The 23,023-nt window shown below is 45.6% G+C and overlaps 1 protein-coding gene across 1 annotated transcript; it reads right to left on the reverse strand.

The window, feature by feature from the left end:
- Nucleotides 1-435: 435 nt before the first annotated feature.
- Nucleotides 436-6,342, reverse strand: LOC122365545 (LIM domain only protein 3-like). Its single transcript, XM_043336836.1, has 5 exons — nt 6,239-6,342; nt 5,850-5,987; nt 3,035-3,160; nt 2,401-2,542; nt 436-2,015 (listed from the first exon to the last, which is right to left on the reverse strand). The coding sequence occupies exons 1-5, from the start codon at nt 6,298-6,300 to the stop codon at nt 1,761-1,763; spliced, it is 723 nt and encodes a 240-aa protein (XP_043192771.1). The 5' UTR covers nt 6,301-6,342; the 3' UTR covers nt 436-1,760.
- Between the last annotated feature and the right edge of the window lie 16,681 nt (nt 6,343-23,023).

Consider the following 23,023-nt stretch of genomic DNA (forward strand, 5'->3'; position numbering starts at 1 on the left):
GTCTGTCTGTCTGTCTGTCTGTCTGTCTGTCTGTCTGTCTGTCTGTCTGTCTGTCTGTCTGTCTGTCTGTCTGTCTGTCTGTCTGTCTGTCTGTCTGTCTGTCTGTCTGTCTGTCTGTCTGTTTGACTGACTGTCCGCATGCATCTGTACGCCTATCTGTCTGTCTGTCTGTCTGTCTGTCTCTCTTTCTGCCTCTTTCTTCGCTTTCTCCCTCCCCTTCTTCTATTTTTGCCTCCCCTTTCTTCTCCTCCTATACCACCTCTCTCTTTGTTTGTTTGTTTTTGTATGTCTCACATCTCCCCTTAGTTCGTTTTACCAAATCTCAACTGACAAGCCAGTCAAACCAAGGAGGGCCCTTCTTGAGACGGAACAAAGGCTTTCTAAGCTTGTTTTCTATTCACACGTGAAACGCGAGGAGCTTGAATCACAGACTAGTAACCAATTGGGATCAGTGTATTTACACAACACCACCTCAGCATTGTAAACGACTAGAATTCGATTTAACGCAACGCATTCAACAAGCCTTAGGATATGCTATGCGGGACGCAATGAAATAACGTCAAGTTGCAGCGCATGTGACACAGATACAAGCGAATTCCACATACTTCCACGCCCAGACGCAATCCAGACTAGCGATGAACTGTCATAATGTTGAAATGATGATAGAACGCTAGCGTTGCTCGCTAGTTGCCTATGTGGCTAGACTACTGGAAGAAACTGTATAACACATCAATGTCAAGCATGCTCGGAGACTCTTTGGACCATGTTTGTACTACGAACCCATGCCCACAGCAAAAATACGTGTAAGCTGTCACAACCAATTGAGACCAATAATGCACAATGAACATACAACTCATCCAGGCTCCAGGCAGAAAATATCTAGTTGAACATAAAAACGAACATTGCTAAAACGTTCTAAAAAGAATGAGCTACGAAGCTTGCACGACCCGTTTCAATTTGACATAGCCCAGCAATTCAACACCCAACACATATGGAGTGAAGATGCCACTGAGCTAGATAAACAGCGCTGCAAATGTGTCTAAGGGTAGACACGTGTAACCCCGCTCTAAAAAAACTGTGACCACACATCTGAATTCACCGGTTGCTGTCACTATCGTAACTTGTTGGCACATTCACTTAAACTTTACGTAGCTATCGTTCATCTTGGTTCGAGCATGTCACATCGATCACATGCCATATTTCTCACACCTTGTGGGCCTGCCTTCGTTTCATTTCGTATCATCCTTTCTGAACATCACGCAACACAGCAATAGTTACGTAGTTACTCACGACCGCGTAAGTACCATACCACTGCATTGTTTTCACATGTTCTGACCAAATGCATGGGTTTATCGGAGCGACTATTGTAAACGTCAACATCCTACGCTGTCGTGTCGCAAAGTACCCTGCCATCCGACGTTCACTGAGCAACTGCTCTAGCGCTCGCTGAACATTGTTCTACTGTTCACTGTCCATCGTCCATTGCTGTTCAATGTTGAGAATTATCAGTATTTAATACCTACCCCCTGTTTAATGTCTGGAGGTGTTCCCGTGTTGACCATTCCTTCCACTTAATGTTGTTTAGCGGTGTTCCACGATTTAGTTGCCGTAAATACAACAGTGTTTCATAGCTCGGCATGGTATGTATGTACATACATACATACAGCAGCGTTCCGTGATTCCTCCGTCAATCACTCCGAGCTTCACCTGATATCCAGCAATGTTTCAGATTCACCTGTCACTGATCTAACCTCTGTCGTTCACTTGTCGAGCAGCGGCGAGTCGGGACTGTCATATCCGCTACTGAGGGAGGTCACCTCCGCTGCCGGCGGGGCGAGGGTCACCGTACCGGGCGGCGGCGGCGGCGGCGGCGGCGGTGGCGGCGGCTGGGTGTACTGAGCCGCCCCGCCGGTTGCCCGCTGCTGCTGCTGCTGCTGCGGCTGCTGCTGCTGCTGCTGCTGCTGCTGCGGCTGTGAGAGGTTGTGGGTCGGGCCAGACGCCGTGGTGGTGGGACACTGCAACAGGAGCTAAACGTAAGGACAGATGGAACTTGTGGTAGACGACTGGAAAGGTTGGAGACAGAAATATTGCAGTGGCACTGTTGCAGTTCGATTTATGATTTTTCCATTTGGCTAATTAAATAATGCTGCTTAATTGTTATAATTATTGCTACTCGTCAAATGGGTAAAGCAAATGAGCGGACAATTTTCCGACGAATAATTCCGATTCCGACAGTCGGAAAGAGAACTGAGGACTGCACCAATGATATGCCAAAGCCGGGAGCAGCTGAACTGCATAACAGACGGGTTGCAAAGCCAGAGGTAGAAGCACAACGGACAACACTGCACAGTACAACACAGCCCCCCCCCCCAAAGAAAATGAACAGGCGGCATCACTCACCGGCAGATGGGACGTGGACCGTTTGATGTGCGCGATGGCGGTCGGGTTGAACGTCATCGAAGCAAACACCAGACGCTCCTCGTAGTCGTACTCACACAATATCTTGTTATCGCACAGGTAAAATTTGTCACCGACGCAAAACCTGTTAACATTGGAAATGCCTTAAGAATTCATGATCAGTTGGGGGTTGCTTCTCGCCAAATTTATGCATCATACTTGAAATGGTGGCAAGCTTACGCAAATTTGTTTCAATCACCTTTTTTTGATAATGCGTACAATCGCAAGTGTGTGCGTTTTATTACCTGCACTCATTTTCACGTCATTTGTAAAAGTGCACGTCAAGGTGAAATTGCTACATTCTGAGACATTGAGGAGTTTCACAAACAGTGTTTAATTAGAGTCCCGTTGAAAAGACCAAATGCAAGTTACAAAGACGAGCTTGTTGATCGGTGTAGGACAAGTATCATCATAATATTGCCACAGTCGTGTCGGGACTCTGTGCCACTGATTAACACTCCATTTTTAAATGAACGACACGCAATGCAATTAAGTTGAAATACCTGACCCGAAACCGACGCAAACATGACCTAAAATACGGTCGAAAATGGAACAATGCCAAAGGTTGGAACTGTACCTGTGGTTGCACTGTTGGCAGGCGAAACATTCCAAATGGTAGACGTTGTTTCTTGCTCGCATCACCATTTCGAAGGCAGGTATTACCTTATTGCAAGCCGAACAGTATCCTGTGCTCCCGAACAGTCTGAAACATAGTAATGCATTGTTAGTAATGATGGGGAACTCACTAAAAATTGGCCTATGCTACATGCCCGTAGGATGTTCTTAGTGGACGCCCGGCTTCTATAGGCATTTTATTGAATCATGGAAACATGAAAAAGTTAATGTTCCATTATCCTTGTATAAAAGAATAATTGAAAGAAGCCAGGAATGTTCTGCATATTTTCCCCTCTGCTCGCAGCATATGCCGACCATCAACGGCCAATCGCCAGAGCACGTTCTCGACTGTTACAGCCGTCCCTCCGCGGCGCGTCCGCGGCAGCTCTCAGCATTCGCTGCCTCCGCCACCAGTCTAATCCGAGCGTGGTATCGCGCCTCTAATCGGCCGAGGCGCTCCCTCAATACCGTATAATAACCAGAAAATGTAAGCCGCACATTATGACGAGAGTCCGATAGCAGCGCCAAAACGCCCTCGGGAACATTTACAAAACTCAATCACGCCGACTCAATTATACGGAGCCGCCTTTATCGGACGGCGGCGGCGGCGGCGGCGGTGGTGGCGGTGGCGAAACGAAGCGAAGGGAAGCCACATGTTGAACCGAGTGGGACACATTGGATAGGGGAGCGTCGCAAGGGCTGACACAGCTGGAGAGAGATCTCGAGATCTAGCTGGGTTTGTGGTGGGAGAGAGAAAATTTAGTGGGGAGGGTGAGGGATTTTGGACGGTCGGAAACCGGGGCAGAAGCAAAGATGAGGTCACAGTTATAGAGACTTGGAAGTAAAGTTTCGCAAGTTTCATTCAAGCTCCGATATGAGAGGTTTTTATTTCCCTTGCGCATGACATTGAGCCGTGAGACTGGATCATAATTTCTACCTTATTTCTAACGAGATGTGGGAGCGAGCAGACAGCTGTAGCACTCATTTTCTTCCACACTTGGACCAAGCTTATTTAATGGGGCCGGGCTTGTGCCTCACTCAGATCACTGAGACGTTTTCTTTTCAAGGGGAAATGAGTGGGACGGTGTGACAAACAACACTTGCGAGTTTCGGTGATTCAATGTGACATATTCCGTCGCTGAGAATAATTGATGACGCCTAGCTAGGGAGGCGAGCCGCACTAAATCAAAGTTGGTAAAAGATGCTGAAAGCCCTGTCTTAGTGAATTAGATGATACACTTTAAATGAATAATTGGAGGATTTCAGCCTGGACAGCAAAACAGTGAGTGTCGAATTCCAAATCAGCGAGGAAGAAGTATAATACATTGCGTATGTGCGTACATATTACGTATACAATACACCTACCTATTCATTATGCGTCATATGATGCATTTTAATGCATTATGCGTTATGCATGATACGCATCACTTAAATCCACTGAACTCTTTGCCTGAACCATGCTGATCCATTGTCCAATTTGTAATATGACAAGGTGAAGGCTTCGGTTAAATAGATCAATGCGCTGTTCACCCTATAGTCAATGGAAGGGACCTTTCAACAGATCACATTGACTGACGATTCAGCTGTGAATCAGCGGCCAAACTGGAGACGTTCGTTCAGACACGGTAATCATAAGATTACTCCAACGAGACAAACTGTTTCCGCTTTGTATTCTTCCTGTGGTTGTTAGCGCATTTAAAGTTGGGCTGCTTCGAATCCCCGTCGCCGCAACTAATGAGTTACCAACTGCCGTATGAATACTAACAAACAAAATATGAGCCCGGGGGGCTTATAAAGGCGGCGCGCAGAATCTGCATAGGTGCCGTTAAATCATGGCTGGTCTCGGCGGGCCGGGTGATAATTCAGAAGGCTGCGGGCCGCCGCTTCGGTATACCGGTGCCATCTGCTCGGATCTCACCAGCAGCGAGAAAACATAAATTGCCGTATTTGCGGCACCAATGGTCTGAAATGGATGGGACAATTTAGTCGCCGCAGCAGCACAAAGGGCCGGGCCGCCGCTGTGGATTAGTGACCGGTATCCGAATTTAAATCGTGATGACACCGATAAAGTGTGGGTCCGCGTGAGGGCCCGCTGGAATCACGACAAAAGCCGCCTGAGGGCGTGGATAGCGACTGGGGTAGTCTTGTGCTGCCAGGAGAAATAGACGGGCTACGCTGTACCATTGCCAAGATCTTATTGCTTCCAGTTACCAATGAGGATCTCCGCCGATTAGGTCCACCTGCAGCTATGTGACATGCAAACGTTTAGCTGGATAACGATAACGGTGCTGCCCTCCCTGACTAATAGCGTAATGGGGAGTGATTTACTTTATTCCTAATGCAACGTTCTTGACTTGTGGAAGAAAAAGGATGCCGAAAATGTCACTCACTACACACTGCATAGAATCAAGCGCTTCCGTTACTAGTGAGTTGAGAACGAAGACGTTCCAATGTTTGCCATACATTGGGTAACGCGCAAAACAATCCATGCTTCCAAGCTATAATCAAAATAGAAAGTTTCATATTAGAGGTAGTTGATTGCAGCATACGACTACAAAACTGTATAGATTGCTTCGCACCAAGTAGGCGTAATTGTTAGAGCCAATCGCCACCGTAAAAAATCCATCGAGGCTCGCCTAACACATGGCTCGGGGATAGTCCCATATGGCTCTGTGTAGGCTCACTTGACGCTTAGACCCGGTATAGTTCTCTATGGCTCTGCCTAGGTTCACCTGAGGTGTAGTCCCCGGATAGTCTTCCACCTCTATCAGACTCACCTGAGGTAGTCGCGTTTGCAGAGTATCAGGTTGGCCTTTGTGTAGAGCGAGGAGCCGACCTCCCCCAGTCGGCAGTCGCAGCAGCCGCACTTCAAACAGTCCTCGTGCCAGAGGAGGTCCAGCGCGCGCAGCATATACCTGAAGCCAGACATGATCGAATCGGTACAGGGCTGGTGCGGTACATTACATTCTACAGGGCTTCACATTTAACTGAAACGAGCTTTTTTTCCCGGTGGTGTGCACAGTTTGCACACTTGATAAGGGAAAGTAAGATGGCTTTTCCCCAAGACAAGTATCCCCACAAGTGTCCCTGTCCCCTGGCCAGCGTGAAGTGTCTCCCGGTCCCTGCCTGGTTTACGGTCATTAATTGGTCATGCGATTGGTCTGACCTGTCGCTGATGGGTTTGCCGCACCCGGCGCAGTTCTGTCGTCCTGTCTGGGCGCCTGCCATCTCCTCTCGCTTCGAAGGCAGGCCGAGAGTTGCTCCCTCTGAAACATCAGAACTGTCTTTACCTTCACAATCACCTATTATTTCAAATGCCAAAGGAGTCTTATATATGTGCTAGATAACTGAATTATTTTCCGACAAGTTATCCGTGCAAGTCTTTGATTGGACGAGAGACACCGCGGAACAGAATAAAAGTACAGCCCACTCAGAAGTCACTGCGCATAAATTACTTGTGGCTGGCTGACCACCGCTTCCTTCCCATCTGACCCTGCTCGCCCCATCAGTCAGAACCCACGCGTTTACGGCTCCCCGCGATCCTCACGCTGCCGCCTTCGCGACCCATTGCTCCCGTCCCCTCCCCTCCCCATGACGTCATCGACCGGAGCGCTACGGTGAATATTGAAATTGATGTGCGGCGCGGTGAGATGAAGCGCACGACCGATAAGCGGTGGCGGGCGAGCCGCCGAACGGGCGAGCGGGCGAGCCGCCGAGCGGGTGAGCGAGCCGATCACACAAATAATGGTGCACGCTTGGACGCCGCTCGCGCGCGTGCCTACGCCGCCGCCGCCGCCGCCGATGCCGTCGACGCCGCCGACGCGCGCGAGCCGACGGATAGAGGATCGCAGCGCGATGGGGCGTTTGTTGTAACCGACCGCGGACAGAAGATCGGATCTGCATTCAGCTGCCAGTAGCGGCAGGATGAATAATGACAACAGAAAGGCGGTATCGGTAGCTATACAGAACAAGGAAGGGACTGGTAGCCATTCATGGATGATTGGGTAATACGCTGGAAATGCCTCGGGCTAGTTCATGAAGTTGTCATGGAAAACACATGTGGAATAAGAAGAGCGAAACCGAGAAAATGTTAAGCTTTTAAACCAGAAGAATAGCGCTTGGTGTTAAACCAGCTTAGCGCAGCTGAAGGGACTCAGTGCGCGAGGTTGTTTCAATGTGCGAAGGAATACCTTTATAAAAAGTGGTCTATTATGCTCCACAAAATTTGAAAGGGTATTGCAACCTTTATCGAACTGTGCAATCTTGTAATCGATGGGGAAGACTCAGGCCACTTAACCGAATCGAATCTAAGACTTCAATTTTTTATCTTATGTCGGTAAGCTGACCTGGCTCAAAACTGACCTGTGACATGCAGATGGTTTTATCAATAGCTAGCGGAACGAAAAATCCTATTTGTATCCATCACATGAATTTCTGAGCATACCTTGTTGATTCGTCATATTTTCATTCGTTGTCTTGGACTTGAAGTGTCTTGGAGCCTCCGGCCTTCAATAAACTCTCCAAAAATAGAGACCACCCTGGAAAAGAGGTGCATTATAAAAGGAAAGTCACAAGGCATTCTGTACAGTCGAGCATCAACGACGTTTTGTGAGAAATCGCACGCAGTAGGTTTCTGCTCTTTTGTGTGTCGTTTTGGTTACAGAATAAGTAGGGGGCATTAAATGAACCGGGAATACATGGCCCGTTTTCCATCCGCTAATGACTGAGTTCCGACGGCAGGACTCTGCTTCGGCCAGACTGCAGAGCGCACAATATCAACCTCTCCATTGCTCTATTGCATATTGCCTTTATCGAACTTTCGAACGAATGCAAGTGAATTATGAAAGAAACATTCTTGGTCGCTGCGTCGCTTTTTCAATATGAGATCTATATCATTTTCCTATCTGTGTGATACGCAAATGTGCAACGTCACAAAGGGCAACTTCTGGGTGACTTATGAACGAATTCATCGTCTGACAATTAATGCGTGGAAATGCAGCCACTATCGGACATTTTTGTTCCAAACAGTTCAATCAGCTGGAAACTGTTGAACGAGTTAACCAGTTAATGGCTCCGCGTCAGCCATTAGACCTGCCCTCGCTATGTATAATGCACGTGGGTGGAGCTAATCTGAAAATATACGTCCGCCCTGCAATTGGATTTTTAGCCGTTAACGTGAATAGTTAATGGGAACTATCCACATTCGCAAAGAATTCGAAGTTTTCCGCTTTCTTTGAGGATTTGATCTTGATTGGTGTTAACAGCTGAACAATTTGTGTTGTGAAACTGGGAGCAATTTCCCCACACCAATAAATTGCTTGCATGTGAACTAAAAATGGTTTGGTTGATCTTGAACTTCATTAGTGCGATCAAACTATCATACGAAATGAGCTCAAAACGTCTGAGATCACGAGCGATGAAATAGCACCAAAGCGTAATCTTGTATTAATTTGAGCGATTGATCACGTAGGTGACTCCATAGATTACTTGACCTATTCTTCATCATTGATTAGTATAGCCACTTACACAGTTGATGAAAATGACTACAAAACCCACACAGTATTGGTTTCCTATAATCTGAACCTACTTCAGCAAGATAGCTCTTACTTTACCACAAAATCTGGCTGCACATTGTTCAACTAAATAGGTGAAGTGGCAATAGCTTTGCGCGTTTAACAAAACAATGATCAATGATCAACGTCGAGACACGCTGTAGAGAGTTCTCCGTTTGACGACACAATAATTATCAAGCACTCTCAAAACAACATCGTACGTCGAGGTAGACTGGGATGCTTTGAATACAACACGTCAACCAGCTTTATGTAGAAGGAAACTCTTCGTAAAGTCATTAAAATTTTGCAAAGGTCCGGTTTCCCAATTATTGGCAAAGTGATTAGACACAGCTACACAGTCCTGCGGCATCATTTAACCCGCTGATTGAAATGAATGTCATTGCTTTGTTCGGTGGCATCTCAAACACAACTCCAGTGCCATTGAGAGGTAAGTCGCCAAAGGTAAGCATTTCTTTGAAAACAAGCAATAATTGTTGTACTGGTAGTCCGACAAACCCGCTACATCGGTATTTGCCCTGAATGGGAGGAGATAGAGCATTGAAAGAGAGTTTCTATCAACTGTGACAAACGAAATTAGCATTTCTAAAGATTTGTTGCTTGAAGAAATGAGTTTTTTTTTCAAGCTGTGACACCTATTCGTAATGCACAAACTGTTAATATGTGAGCTAAATTTTTGCATGCAAGCAATCTAAGAGGAAAGCAAATGAATTACTACCTTTGATTGCTTCAATGCGTGTAAGCGATAGCATGACTCGTCTCTTTGTCACACGTCTTCTCAGTCCACCGTTTCATCGTATACGTCATTTCATCGTACTCCGCGACCCCTTCATAAAAGCGCCTCCCAATCAGAATTCAAGTCTGAAAAACTCAGTCTAATGTCCACCCTGCGCGGTCCAAAATCACCGTCGTCCGTCGTCAGCGCCGGCTACCGTTTGGTGGCGTCGGTGGCACTCTGAGGCGGCACTCAGTCAGCACTCACCAGCCGAGGTCCGGCTCCGCGCCCCGACAAAACTCGGGGCCGATCTGGGCCGTGTCAGAGGCCTGATCAGACACATGCGACGCCCAGAACGTCCGGACTTCTTTATCATTTGCGAGTGTCATATTTACGGCGTGACGTTTGCCCTGGTTTATCGCCGTAAGTCGCCCCACTCAATCTCAGTAATGGATACAATGAAATGAGTTTAATCCGAAAACGCCCGAGAAATTTACTGCCGTGTCCCCGCGGCAAAAACCAAATGTAATAAGCAAAATGGACACTCGTTTGGTGAAAGTTCCAGCCTCCGGGATAATTCGGATAAGGGAGGGAAGCAGTTCAGATTTAAAGACGAAGATTTAAAGCTTGTTCAACAGAAAGGTCATTTAGATTATCGTGGCCGGGCGCCCGGAATGGATCATTCTGCCGAGTGGCCGCCGGACCGAAGGGTGACAAAGACGACGGGCAGAGCGCCGGGGCCGGCACACTGAGTGCGATTGCGGAGGCTGGGTAGAGCGACGGAGCGTGTGGCGGGGCCCGACCGAGACCCAGAAATAGTAGACGGTGACTGGAAAACCGGCGACCACACCAGCCACCGTGTGAGATCAGGGGACGCCGAGAGAGCTCGGGCGTGTTATGGTGCGCAGTGGAGAGCGGTGTTCGCAACGCAACAGCAAGTTAACATGATCGTGAAATTTATAAAAACGAATTAATCAAGCATTCTAAACGAGTCATGATTTATTGCACAGTAACACTGTCGCACTTACCCTAGAGTTAGTCAATTGTTCACCTAACCCTTAAATTTCATTACCCTGACGCAAATGACCCTCTTGCGGCCATGTCAGGCCGGAATAGCGATTCGGAGTACGTCAGCCCAAATTATCCACCCGTTTCCAGTCTGGGCGTGGTTGTAAAAGTTCCAATATGTAAAATGATGTTTGCTGCATGCATTGTGGTAGGTGTCAAGGTTACGTGAGGGTCAGGTCAAGCTCACTGACCTTAGATGACCTTGGCTCACTTTGTTGAATTCACATGGTTCCAGGGTAATTTTGGGAGCTGATTTCGAATTTAACACCATTTGAACATTTGAGAAGTAGCTTTGGTGCCCATTCAACATATTACCAAGCTTTCAGTGGTGGTTAACATCTACTATTGATAGCCGGCAGGACGCTTGCTGGTTGACCTGACCTGACCTGACCCGCCCTACCCCAAAATATACGCATACATCATCTTTGATCAAAACTAACACTAACTTCGTAATCAGAACCCCGAAAAGCCCATGCCAACCTCACTTTACGAAGTCTAGCAGGTCCCAATTTTCACGACTTGTGGGTCGCTGACGTGACCTGGAAGTTCAATCAATGACCTGGGACCTTAATACCGAGTATCCTTGGCTTCCTCTTGTCACGGGCAGCAAGAAAAGCTCTAGCTCTAGCTCTAGCTCGATCATCAGCCAAACGGCTGGGAGGGTTCCGAAGGACCCCTATACGTTAGACGCTGTAAAAAAGCCAAACACGGGAGAGGTTTAAACATGTATCATCAGTTTTTGGTGGTTTCTAGCATAATTGGGCATTAAAAATTGACTTATTTAACTGAAAAAGAAGGCCGTTAACCCGCGCCCCGCTGGGGGGGGGGGCAGAATCTGCCCCCTCCCGTTTTTCGCCAATAACTTCTAAACGCGTTACGTCAGCGACGTCAAACTTTCAGTACCTTATCATATATCAATTTGACACGTTCCCTGAAAATTTAAGCGAAATCCGTCGGATAATTTTTGAGAAATTGACGTTTTAGTGACGTCATGTTCGCCATTTTCGCCTCAAGAACGGCAACATTTCAAACGCCGCAAACATTTTCATTTTTAAAGGAATCAAGACGTAACAAAAAGGTTATACGTAATTCTACCTTGTTTATCAAATGGTTATCTCCGTTTTTTGAAAATATTGGATGTTGGCCCAATTTTTTTTCTTAACCCGCGAGTTGCTGGGGGGGGGGGGCGTTAAACGCCCCCACTTTTTTCGCCGGGCCATAGCATAAAAACGGCGCGCCGCAGGCGCGCCAAATTTTGGGTACTTGTAGGGAATTGATTGAAGCTTATTGTGACAAAGTTTCAAAAAAATCGGTCGGAAAATTTTTGAGATATCGAGGTTTTAGTGACGTCATGATTTCTGAGTTTTCGACCAAAAACGGCATATGTTCAAAAAATCATATAAAATCACAGAATGGACATACAGACATGCCGTAAACGCCATTAGACTGCCAATACCATGATCAATCAAATGGCTATCTTCGATTATTGATTATCGTTCCGCATTTTCATATAGTACTCAGCTTTCGTTGAAATTAAATAAAAACTCAGCATATATCGGACGTTTCGTGTTCGGTTTAACACTTCATCGGCGATACTCATGAGTATCGCCGATGAAGTGTTAAACCGAACACGAAACGTCCGATATATGCTGAGTTTTTATTTAGTTCCGCATTTTCATTAATCTTGAACTGAATCTTGGCATTTTTTCGTGACTACTTCACGACCATGATACATGCATTTCTTAAATTGAACTTTTTGAGCCAAACACGTACACATATGATAAAATGAATGTCACCATCGTGTTTTACGCCCCAAATTACCTATAAAACATGTGTCACAGGCTGCGAATATCAGTTTTGATTTTCGGGGATATGTGCCTACCCGGTTGACCTGACCTTGACCCTGACCTATGCTTGACTGACCCCTACATGGAGCTAACACTCTTGTAGGCCATATATGATGGATTGTGCATCGTTTGGACAGAGTTTATGACGAGAGGCGCCCATTGAGAAGTCCTGAAGTCCATGCTACTGAAAGCCCGATTTCAGGTGTTTGACCTGACCTTGACCCGACCTGTGACCTCAAAATTCAACTTTGAAGTACTCATCTGAAGCGTCTCGTCGCGCTCTTTCGTTTGCCGCCTCGTGCGTTTCGCTACGCCTATTGGTTCTCGAGTTATCGGCTGGGGGCGTTTAACGCCCCCCCCCCCCCAGCAAACGGTGGGTGGCGAAATACCCCAGCAACTGCCGGGTTAAAAAACTGACTTTTGGGAAAATATTTATAAAATCCAAAACTTTGAGTGTATCGAAAACCGGAATGTATGTCAAAGAAGTGGTCTATGTGCACCTACATACCAATTTTTAGAAGAGTCGGTTAAAAAATGTGGGAGTTTTTTTTCAAAATTTTATGACGTCACGACACAAAAAAAAAATTGAAAAATGATTTTATTGGAAGTTCTAGACCTCCTACGGAAACAAAAATAGCACCATTCGATTCGCCGTGAAAAAACTGCATCAGATAGACACCTTTTTAGGCCTTAACAACCAACTTCAAAACTTGACCTCACTTGACCTGACCTTGACCTGACCTCGACCTGACATTCATCCAGAGGTGGTCCATATCACTTATTGAGTGTGCCTATTGAATTCTATGAGTAAAATGACCCATAAAACATGTGTTGCACATGCCCTTTTCTATATTTTGTTTTTGGTGACCTGACCTGACCTGACCTAACCTTGACCTTGACCTTTGAATGACATTGTATGCAACGAATAGATTAGAGTATGTACAGATGTACGTTCTTTCACTGACTCCACTGTTCTTCCAAAGCTGGATTGAAGTGAATGACATGACATAAGACCTTGCATATGTCATGCCCATTGGTAAGAATGTCGCCAGCTTGCTCCTGGGAGATGTACTTACATTCTCACCGCTATCTGATGAGATCACAGTCTTGGATCCAGCATCCACATCCCTAGAGCAGGGTCAAGGTTTTCGGATTTTGTCACATTCTATGGCGTTTTTGATATTTGCTCATTTTGGACGCTGTTCCTGCCCTGCTTGCAATTAGCAGCCCAAACCTTAGTAGTGCCATATGATTGGCCACAACCAATAAGTTTAATTTCAGGTCCTTTTTAATTTCAGATAAAGGCATGACTTTCAAATCGCAATACTTTATAAAAGCTTGGTTCTCGATTTTCTCCGTTTTCACCAAACGCGGAGTCTTCTTCACTTTAACGGGCTCTAAAAACGATACGAAAAGGACTAGGACTTCAAAACTTGTTGTACACACATAAGAATAGTGGCAAAATGCGTGACCAAATTTTCATTAACCTGCGTCACCTGTAACTGTGTTAGACTCGAAACTTTTCGTTCACCCCACGTAAGTAGTAACTATAATTTTGCGTTTACTGTGCAGGAAAGTAAAATGAATGTGACACCTGGGGCATTCCACGATAGATCGCACCAGGCCCGTCACCCTCATCTCTCAGATTTTAATGAAAATCGGTACTAGGGGTAATCATAGGCCCCAAAGACGCCAGGCAAAATATCAGACTTCTCAGATCAAAACTTTTTGAGTTATATTGCATTACATTTTATAACTTCGGTTTGTAACGGTGAGTTTGATGGAGTTTGATGGCGGTAAACAGCACTAAGCTTGTGATGAATCAAAAATTAATATTACCTTTTAAAAATTCCAAAGAAAAATTTTCATTGTTGAAAAAAACTAAATCTTTTTTTATTTGCCTCTAATGACTTATGGGACCAAAATTTTTCACATATTTATTTTTTTCAAAATAAACTTCATGTCATTGCAAGTCGACATGCAAAAAATGAGAAAGGTGTTCTTTCTATAAGTTCCTCGTTTTCCCCGCAAACAAAATGGGTTTCGGAGGGGTTGATACGACTCCAGCACGCCGTTTCGCTTCTAATAGAGCTAGAGCCTCGCGGAAAAAATGAGTGTGTGTGCCGTTACAAGTCGCAGCGATTGGTACCCGATTTTAAGGTCTCAGCTTAACCAGTAGCGTCTCAGGTCAGGTCAAGTGACTGAAGTTACGGGTTCCGTTTTTAGTAAATAACTTCGCAAAAAATGGCCGCAGAGCCGCGCCGATTTTGGCATCATTGTGTTCTGCAGCTCGGGTGCGTCGAATGGTATACTTTTTGTTAGGGTGAGGTCAACTTAAGGAGTTGACCTCGGGTCAAGGTTGAGTCAGAGCCTCTCAGGTCACGAACCTGCGCAAAGGTTATCATATGGCATATCATTCGATTCGGAAGGTCTTCCCGAGTCCATTGGTGGCTTTCCCGACTCTCTAGCTCAATTTGATCGGGAGTTATTGAGGAAAAACTCGTACGACCCCAGTGACGTCATAAATGACGTCACGCAAGGCTAACAATTCAAAAGTGAAGCATTGGACTTTGCAAGGAGTGCAAGAAATCACGATACCATGTACGAGAGATAATTTTAGATCATTCTCGGCGCCAAAATAACACTTTTTATTTTTGCCCATAGACTGATAATAGTGATGTCACGTGACCGACCTGACCTCATGTGACCTTAAAAAATTTTCAGATATACAAGTTGTGAGACCTCTGGAGGACACCATGTATGCGTCCTGTAACTTTCATCTCGGACAGCTATGGTCATTGGCGTCCAAAACAAGTCAGAACCAAACAGCCTTTTTCACTCTCGCGCTTATAGGAAAGAGGGTTGGATAAACCCTCTTTTCATTTTTTTTTCAGATGACTCAGACTTCAATTGAATTTTCAGTAACCCGTGATGTCACTAGGCAGCTTTACCACGCCATTTGTAAGCTCCCCTCCCGAAATCACTATTCGAAACCGTTATCGTGACGTAAAATAAATACATTTATCGAAAGAACACCTTCCTATTTTTTTTTGCATACTTCTTAACAATGAGCCAAATATTTTTTAAAGAAATAAAAACTCCAAAAAAAAATTGGTCCCAAAGTTCAAAAAATACAAATGAAAGAAAACTTGATATGTCATATATAAAAATAGCGTATTTTTCAAAATTTCAAAAATACATATCAATCTCTGTTTCATTGCAAGTTCAATGTTATATAACATTTGGCATTTGAATAATCCGTCTTAGAGTTACAGCCCGCCAAACTTAGTGCTGCAAAGCAAGATCCAAAAAATGTTATACACCATAACCCAAAAAAATACTTATCTGATAAGCCTGAAATTGCTACAGGTGGATTCAGAGCCCCTGATTACCCCTGAGACTATTTCTCGTCAAATTCCGAGAGATGAGGGTGTCAAATTGGAACAAAGTGGTACGATCTATCGTGGAATGCCCCACCTGCCAGCGTTGAGAAAATGCAGAAATATGTCGTCGATTTCGAGATGTAACGCTTTCTAAAAAAGCAGCCTTACTCCAACCTCCCCTAAATTCTCTTTGGGTGTTCTATTACATATATTCCGTTTTTTAAACAGCGGCAAAGCAGTTTTTGTTTTGTTCCATTGGTAACAGATCGAGGGTTATCAGATATCTTAGAGCTCTTCATTCGAATGGGTGCCAGAGCCTACATACATTCTCATAGGAGCTTCCTTGTCATTTTGATGGACATTGATGGATTGTGAAGTTCATGGCTACAGAGAGTTCCTGGCCATCTTACAACTGGAAGATCCACCACAAGTTTTATGGCCGCCATAGCCGCGGCCATTGCGCTCAGGCAGTGGTAGGTGCACTCAGTGCAGAGCACAATAGGCCGTAGTGTATTCGGTCGGCACGGTGGCGAGTATAGGTTAATGACCATATCAAACATTAAAATAATACATTTGTGCCATGTTAATGATCAATTTCTTTCCAATCTTACTTACAGTAATCATGGCAAAAAACACCATCCACTACATTAAATTTTCTATAGAAAGTTGGCACCTCAGTTGTTGGCGAAATGCATCAGTAGTCTGTTCACACTTCCAATTCTCTATTCAGGAAATTAGACGAAAAGCTTCTAAATTGTCAAAATAAGACGAACACAAATAAGCTACGCTGCCACACAAATCGCCTTTCTCCCAGTGCAACTTGCCATGGAACGTCACAAAAATCATGGCTTCGCGTACTGTCCTATTTATGTTTCCTTATGGATGCTAGAGCAAAATGTGTTCAGTTTTTAAGAGCGCTTCGACATAAAAGTCGGCAATACGCGTCTATAACACGATGTAATTGTGAATGTAGGTATTATCTCAATTCAGCAATCAGCATCATCATCAATAGAGCTATTTGTCAACGAAGAACCCCATTGATAAAACATGGGACATCCAACCCGGTGAAAATGTGGATTTGAGTCGATCCAGAGATTGATATATGACTGCTGGCGAAAGTGATCCTCAGTTGATGGGTGCGGACTGCGGACTTATAAGACTGTCTTTGAACAATTAAGTCCGTCGTAATTTGACTTCTTTCTCTCAAGTGGCGACAACCCAATCAAACGGTAAGTAACATACTTGGATTATACGTATGTGCTATGAAGGCCATCACTGTAAATGGTCGTCAAGGCCTCGTTGCCTCGTAGATCTATGGACAAAGTCAATTTGATCCAAAAGCTTAAAGAAGAATTTAAAAATGCTTAAGCAGGAAGCATTCATACGCTAGAACATGAAGGCGTGTTCTTTTCTGAGGACGGCCTGTCCCCTGTGACCCAGAAATTGCTGGACACTGGCCACCGGTAATCCCCGAGATGGATACGCTCTACAATAGCATTAATTGCCTATTTGGCAAGCAAAAATGCATTGATGCAGGCAGGTGAACACTGAACACCTTGCTTAGATATTCTGCTCGATATTTTCTGCTCAACATTTCTGAAACAGCAGTTGACGCTCAGCATACCGATCTCACGAACATTTATCATGTCCCCAATATTTCTACGCTAATTGACTTACCTCCGTGCCACGGTGACGCGGTGTCACGATCCACCGGTCACCACCGATGCCCCAGGCGATACACCACGTGACCTTCCACCGCCGTCCTCAGCCGCGGGCTGCGTACCGGCGAGTGCCTGAGGCGATCCCCGGCCACTCAGTCACATGCCGCCGTATCGACCAATCAGAGCGCAGCGGGCGGAGCCAACGCGGGCGGGGGTGGAGCCTGACCGCAGGCGCCTCCTCGCCTGTAGCGTTGATGCGGGTCGACTCAGAGCGTTCCTCCATCCCCTGCCCCAGTGCCCGACCCCAGTCCCAGTGACCGTCTCCGAGTCTCGAGAGGCAGCCCTGCAGAGATGTGGTGGTTTTGGGTCGGGTGCTGTCGATTCTACAGATTCTTTAGCTGGCACCGACAACAGCATTGGAGACGAGGCGTTTTTGAGGTAACGCTCAGCTGAACGTTGATACGTGTACGGCATCCGCGATTCATAGATATTTAACCCGCGCCCTGATGGGGGGGGGCCATTTTGGCCCCCCCCTGTGGTTTTTCTTAAATAGCGAGAAAACGGCGGCGCGCAGCGCCGCCAAATTTTGGGTACCTTACCGGGCATCAATTTGACACCTTCACACAAAATTTCAAGTCACAGGTCACCTCAGGTCAGGAGTTATTGAGGTCAAACTGAGGTCATGTTCGAGTAAAAATGAGCAAAAAACATGACATCTTGAAACGCTCACCAATTCTACAGTTAACAAGCAATTTTAAAGTTCTTTATGTGGTTGTGTAGAGAAAAGACGGCGCTACAAAACTGCTATCTCGGATTTTCGAAATTTTGGGATTTTGACCCCCCAAAATCAAAAAAATTGATTTTTTTAGAAAAACTCAAAAAATTTCCAAAAATTTTTCGAATTTCGAAAAAACCGGAATATATATGATAGTCCCAGCGCTCTTCGATATACATACCAAATTTTAGATCGATACCTCTTTTTTTGGCCAAGTTATAGCGAAAAAACTGTTAAAAATTGATGACGTCAAATTTTTGAACTCAATTTTTAGCAATTCTAGACCTCGTAGCGCAAAACGGAGACCACCATTGAACTCCCCGTGACGAGCTGCATCGAATCGATACCCATTTTATGCAAAAATATCAACTTTGAAATTTGACCTAATTTGACCTGACCTTGACCTGACCTTGACCTGACCTTGACCAAAACGTGACCTAAGCTGGCCCTAAAGTCTGTCTGACCCACATAATCGCATTTGTCATGTAAAATGGACCATAAAACATGTATCACACGACACTTTCATATTGTGACCCCCCCCAGTGACCTGACCTCTGTGACCTGACCTGGTATCAGTGACCTCAAATAGCAAAATATGTGTCTGAAGAACATTTCCCCATCGATGATTTTCAATGAAATGCATTTTACACGATTTTACAACGCATTTCTTGAAATGCCTGTAAACGGTGAAAATTCGACCTTTGACCTGACCTGTGACGTCATCGGTTTGACCGAGGTCAATGAAATTGGGTCACAAGGTAGTTCCCCGTTGGGGCTATCCAACACCGTTTACCGCTTGTCGCTATGTTGCGTGGTTCTCGAGATCTGAGGGGGGGGGCCAAAATGGCCCCCCCCCCCCCATCAGACCACGTTGCTCGGCAGACCCCATCTGGGCGCGGGTTAAATGAGTGTGGTCGAGTTCAAACAAAGTTGTTCTTATGTATGTTGAAATTGTAGATCATTTGCGTAGACAACTGAGATGATTGTGCATACTGGGCGCGACAAAGTGGATGCCTTCTCCAAAACGGCAATGCAGAGGTGGCTAAACCGATCAGTGATCAATCACTATCAGTGATTATCGGCGCACTGTTGTCCCAAGCAGTTATCATGGCTACACTATGTTTTCTACTAATCACCATTCCCTGACGATCTGACTTATCTAGCCCAAAGAATCGACTCCGCTGGGCGCTGCTAGAGTCTCAGACTCATGCAATTGTTTGAGGAAGCATGAGCTCCAGATGCCTATATCAAAAGCAGGTTTAGATGGAGTGACGTCATCACCCATCCGAGTTACTAATGGTGGCCTAGAGTACAGCAAAAGGAAACAGAAGTGTGATGTCAGACTATCACCAGCAAGATGCCTTTTTGTGGCGACAAACGAGCGAGCGCAGCACTTAGCAGTGAGCCCCGCACCGGCGCAAGTGCAGGGCGAGATCTGCATTTTCTACTCGATACGTGCCGTGGTGCTTAAGCACATGCGTTGGTAGCATTGGCGGATTCAGAGAAGTGGCTCATGATTAAAAGAGGCTACAAGCCCCCTTTATCAGTTTTGTTCTTGTTTCATCGCTGCGAGGGTTGCACTTAAAATATCGAAAATCCCAAATCTCTTCAGAAACTTCTTTCTTATACCTTTTCAACAGAGATAAGCCTAAGCTTCTCTCTGATAAGCTTGTGAAATAAACATTCTTTTTATTTGGGGGAATCGGCAGAACGTCTTATGGGAGCTACGGGAAGGGCAAATGCCCCAAGTGCTGCCCCTCTATGGATCCGCCAGTGATTGAGAGCATATGTAGGTACTCTTAACCCGCGCCCAGATGGGGTCTGCCGAGCAACGCGGTCTGATGGGGGGCCATTTTGGCCCCCCCCCCCTCAGATCTCGAGAACCACGCAACATAGCGACAAGCGGTAAACGGTGTTGGATAGCCCCAACGGGGAACTACCTTGTGACCCAATTTCATTGACCTCGGTCAAACCGATGACGTCACAGGTCAGGTCAAAGGTCGAATTTTCACCGTTTACAGGCATTTCAAGAAATGCGTTGTAAAATCGTGTAAAATGCATTTCATTGAAAATTATCGATGGGGAAATGTTCTTCAAACACATATTTTGCTATTTGAGGTCACTGATACCAGGTCAGGTCACAGAGGTCAGGTCACTGGCTGGGGGGTCACAATATGAAAGTGTCGTGTGATACATGTTTTATGGTCCATTTTACATGAAAAAATGCGATTATGTGGGTCAGACAGACTTTAGGGCCAGCTTAGGTCACGTTTTGGTCAAGGTCAGGTCAAGGTCAGGTCAAGGTCAGGTCAAATTAGGTCAAATTTCAAAGTTGATATTTTTGCATAAAATGGGTATCGATTCGATGCAGCTCGTCACGGGGAGTTCAATGGTGGTCTCCGTTTTGCGCTACGAGGTCTAGAATTGCTAAAAATTGAGTTCAAAAATTTGACGTCATCAATTTTTAACAGTTTTTTCGCTATAACTTGGCCAAAAAAAGAGGTATCGATCTAAAACTTGGTATGTATATCGAAGAACGCAGGGACTATCACATGTATTCCGGTTTTTTCGAAATTCGAAAAAAATTGGAAATTTTTTGAGTTAAAAAAAATCATTTTTTTTTGGGGGGGGGGGGGGTCAAAATCCAAAAATTTCGAAAATCCGAGATAACAGTTTTGTAGCGCCGTTTTTTCTCTACACAACCACATAAAGAACTTTAAAATTGCTTGTTAACTGTAGAATTGGTGAGCGTTTCAAGATGTCATGTTTTTTTGCTCATTTTTACTCGAACATGACCTCAGTTTGACCTCAATAACTCCTGACCTGAGGTGACCTGTGACTTGAAATTTTGTGTGAAGGTGTCAAATTGATGTCCGGTAAGGTACCCAAAATTTGGCGGCGCTGCGCGCCGCCGTTTTCTCGCTATTTAAGAAAAACCACAGGGGGGGCCAAAATGCCCCCCCCCCATCAGGGCGCGGGTTAAATCTGATGCTTGGCAGCAGAGATAAATCAACACTGCAAAGAAGAGTCCTCGAGTCTATTGGCCCAGCTGCTGCTGCGATGACGCATTTCAAAAGCGCGGTCACAAAATATGTATGCATTGCAAATCAGAAGACTGCATTGCAAACCCAGAAGTGAACTGGGTATTCTATTTTATAATCATCCCTCGGGTAAAGTAAGTTTTCAAAAGCCTTCCCTCAATGCCATTGGAGAGTGAGTTTGTTGAAACTTACTCACTGGGAATTGGGAGTGAGTGAGCCTTCTGGGAATTGACATATATTGAGGGCGTATTTATAGTGGCCACTTTCAGATTGAAGGTAAGTTATTCATAAACGTTACCTTTGCCATTAATGCCGATATTTTTCCATCAGTAAGGAAAAATATCGGCAAAGTTACCGATTTAATTAAACATTTAGCCTCGACATTTTGGTTGTGGTACCCGACGTCCGACTGTGTCTTTGCATTTTTCTGTCTTTATTGATGCACCGGCTTCTGAAATCACTGAGGCTGGGGGGATCCAGAGCGTCGTAAGCCTCGTCGCAGCTGCGACGTGTCGCAAGTTGTGTAGTAAGTCGTTTTTGGAGGGATCAATTGATGAGTAGCGTTACTTAAGAAGTAAAGTCTATCGCAAAGTGCCTGATTTACGACACAACTTACGAATATGAAATAGCAGTCGTAAGTTGTGTCGCAAGTTGATATGGCCTTGAGGGAGAGGTCACAGGTCACAGGTCATTGGGGTCATGGTCACGAAATTTGCATGGTACGTGGAAAATTGTTGAAACTTGAGATCCTGAAAATTGCGTTGCAATCCGTTGCCGCTAACGCGAGTTATAAAGCAAGAACCAACGGTTCGTCTATGAGGCCTCAATCCGCGCCAGCGAGAGTGTTGAACATGGTGCATAATATGTTATATTCACATTTATTGGGGTATTCATGGATATGAAGTAGCCTAACACCATTCCAGCAACTACTGGCGAATCCAGAAAGGCGGTCTTGGACGTTGCGAGGGGCATCCCCCAAAAGGTTCTCCAAATTCTAAAAACGATGTGTCCCAGATGACCCCCATGACCTCGAATTGATCTCTGTGATGACCCCAAGTTGACCTCTGTGACCTGACGTGTTCCAGATGACCTCCAATTGAGCTTTGTGATGACCCCAAGTTGACCTCTGTAACCTGATGTGTCCCAGATGACCTCCGTGACCTCCAATAGAGCTCTGTGATGACCCCAAGTTGACCACTGTGACCTGACGTGTCCCTTGATGACCCCCATGACCTCCAATAGAGCTCTGTGATGACCCCAAGTTGACCTCTGTTACCTGAAGTGTCCCAGATGACCTCCGTGACCTCCAATTGAGCTCTGTGATGACTCCAAGCTGACCTCTGTGACCTGATGTGTCCCAGATGACCTCCAATTGAGCTCTGTGATGACCCCAAGTTGACCTCTGTAGCCTGACGTGTCACAGATGACCTGCGTGATCTCCAATAGAGCTCTGTGGTGACCCCAAGTTGACCTCTGTGACCTGACGTGTCCCAGATGACCTCCAATTGAGCTCAGTGATGACCCCAAGTTGACCTCTGTAACCTGACGTGTCCCAGATGACCTCCGTGACCTCCAATTGAGCTCTGTGATGAACTCAAATTGACCTCTGTGGCCTGACGTGTCCCATATGACCTCTGTAACCTCTAAGTGACCCCTCTGATGACTCCAAGCTGACCTATCTGACCTGATGTGCCCCAGATAACCGCCATGACCTTCAATTGAGCTCTGTGATGACCCCAAGTTGACCTCTGTGACTTGACGTGTCCCAGATGACCTCCGTGACCTCCAATTGAGCTCTTTGATGACCTCAAGCTGACCTCTGTGACCTGGCGTGTCCCAGATGACCCCCAATTGAGCTCTGTGATGACCCCGAGTTGACCTCTGTAACCTG

The sequence above is a fragment of the Amphibalanus amphitrite genome, unplaced genomic scaffold (assembly GCF_019059575.1).
Source record: "Amphibalanus amphitrite isolate SeventyFive unplaced genomic scaffold, NRLGWU_Aamphi_draft 000747F_arrow, whole genome shotgun sequence".
Classification (NCBI taxonomy): domain Eukaryota; kingdom Metazoa; phylum Arthropoda; class Thecostraca; order Balanomorpha; family Balanidae; genus Amphibalanus; species Amphibalanus amphitrite.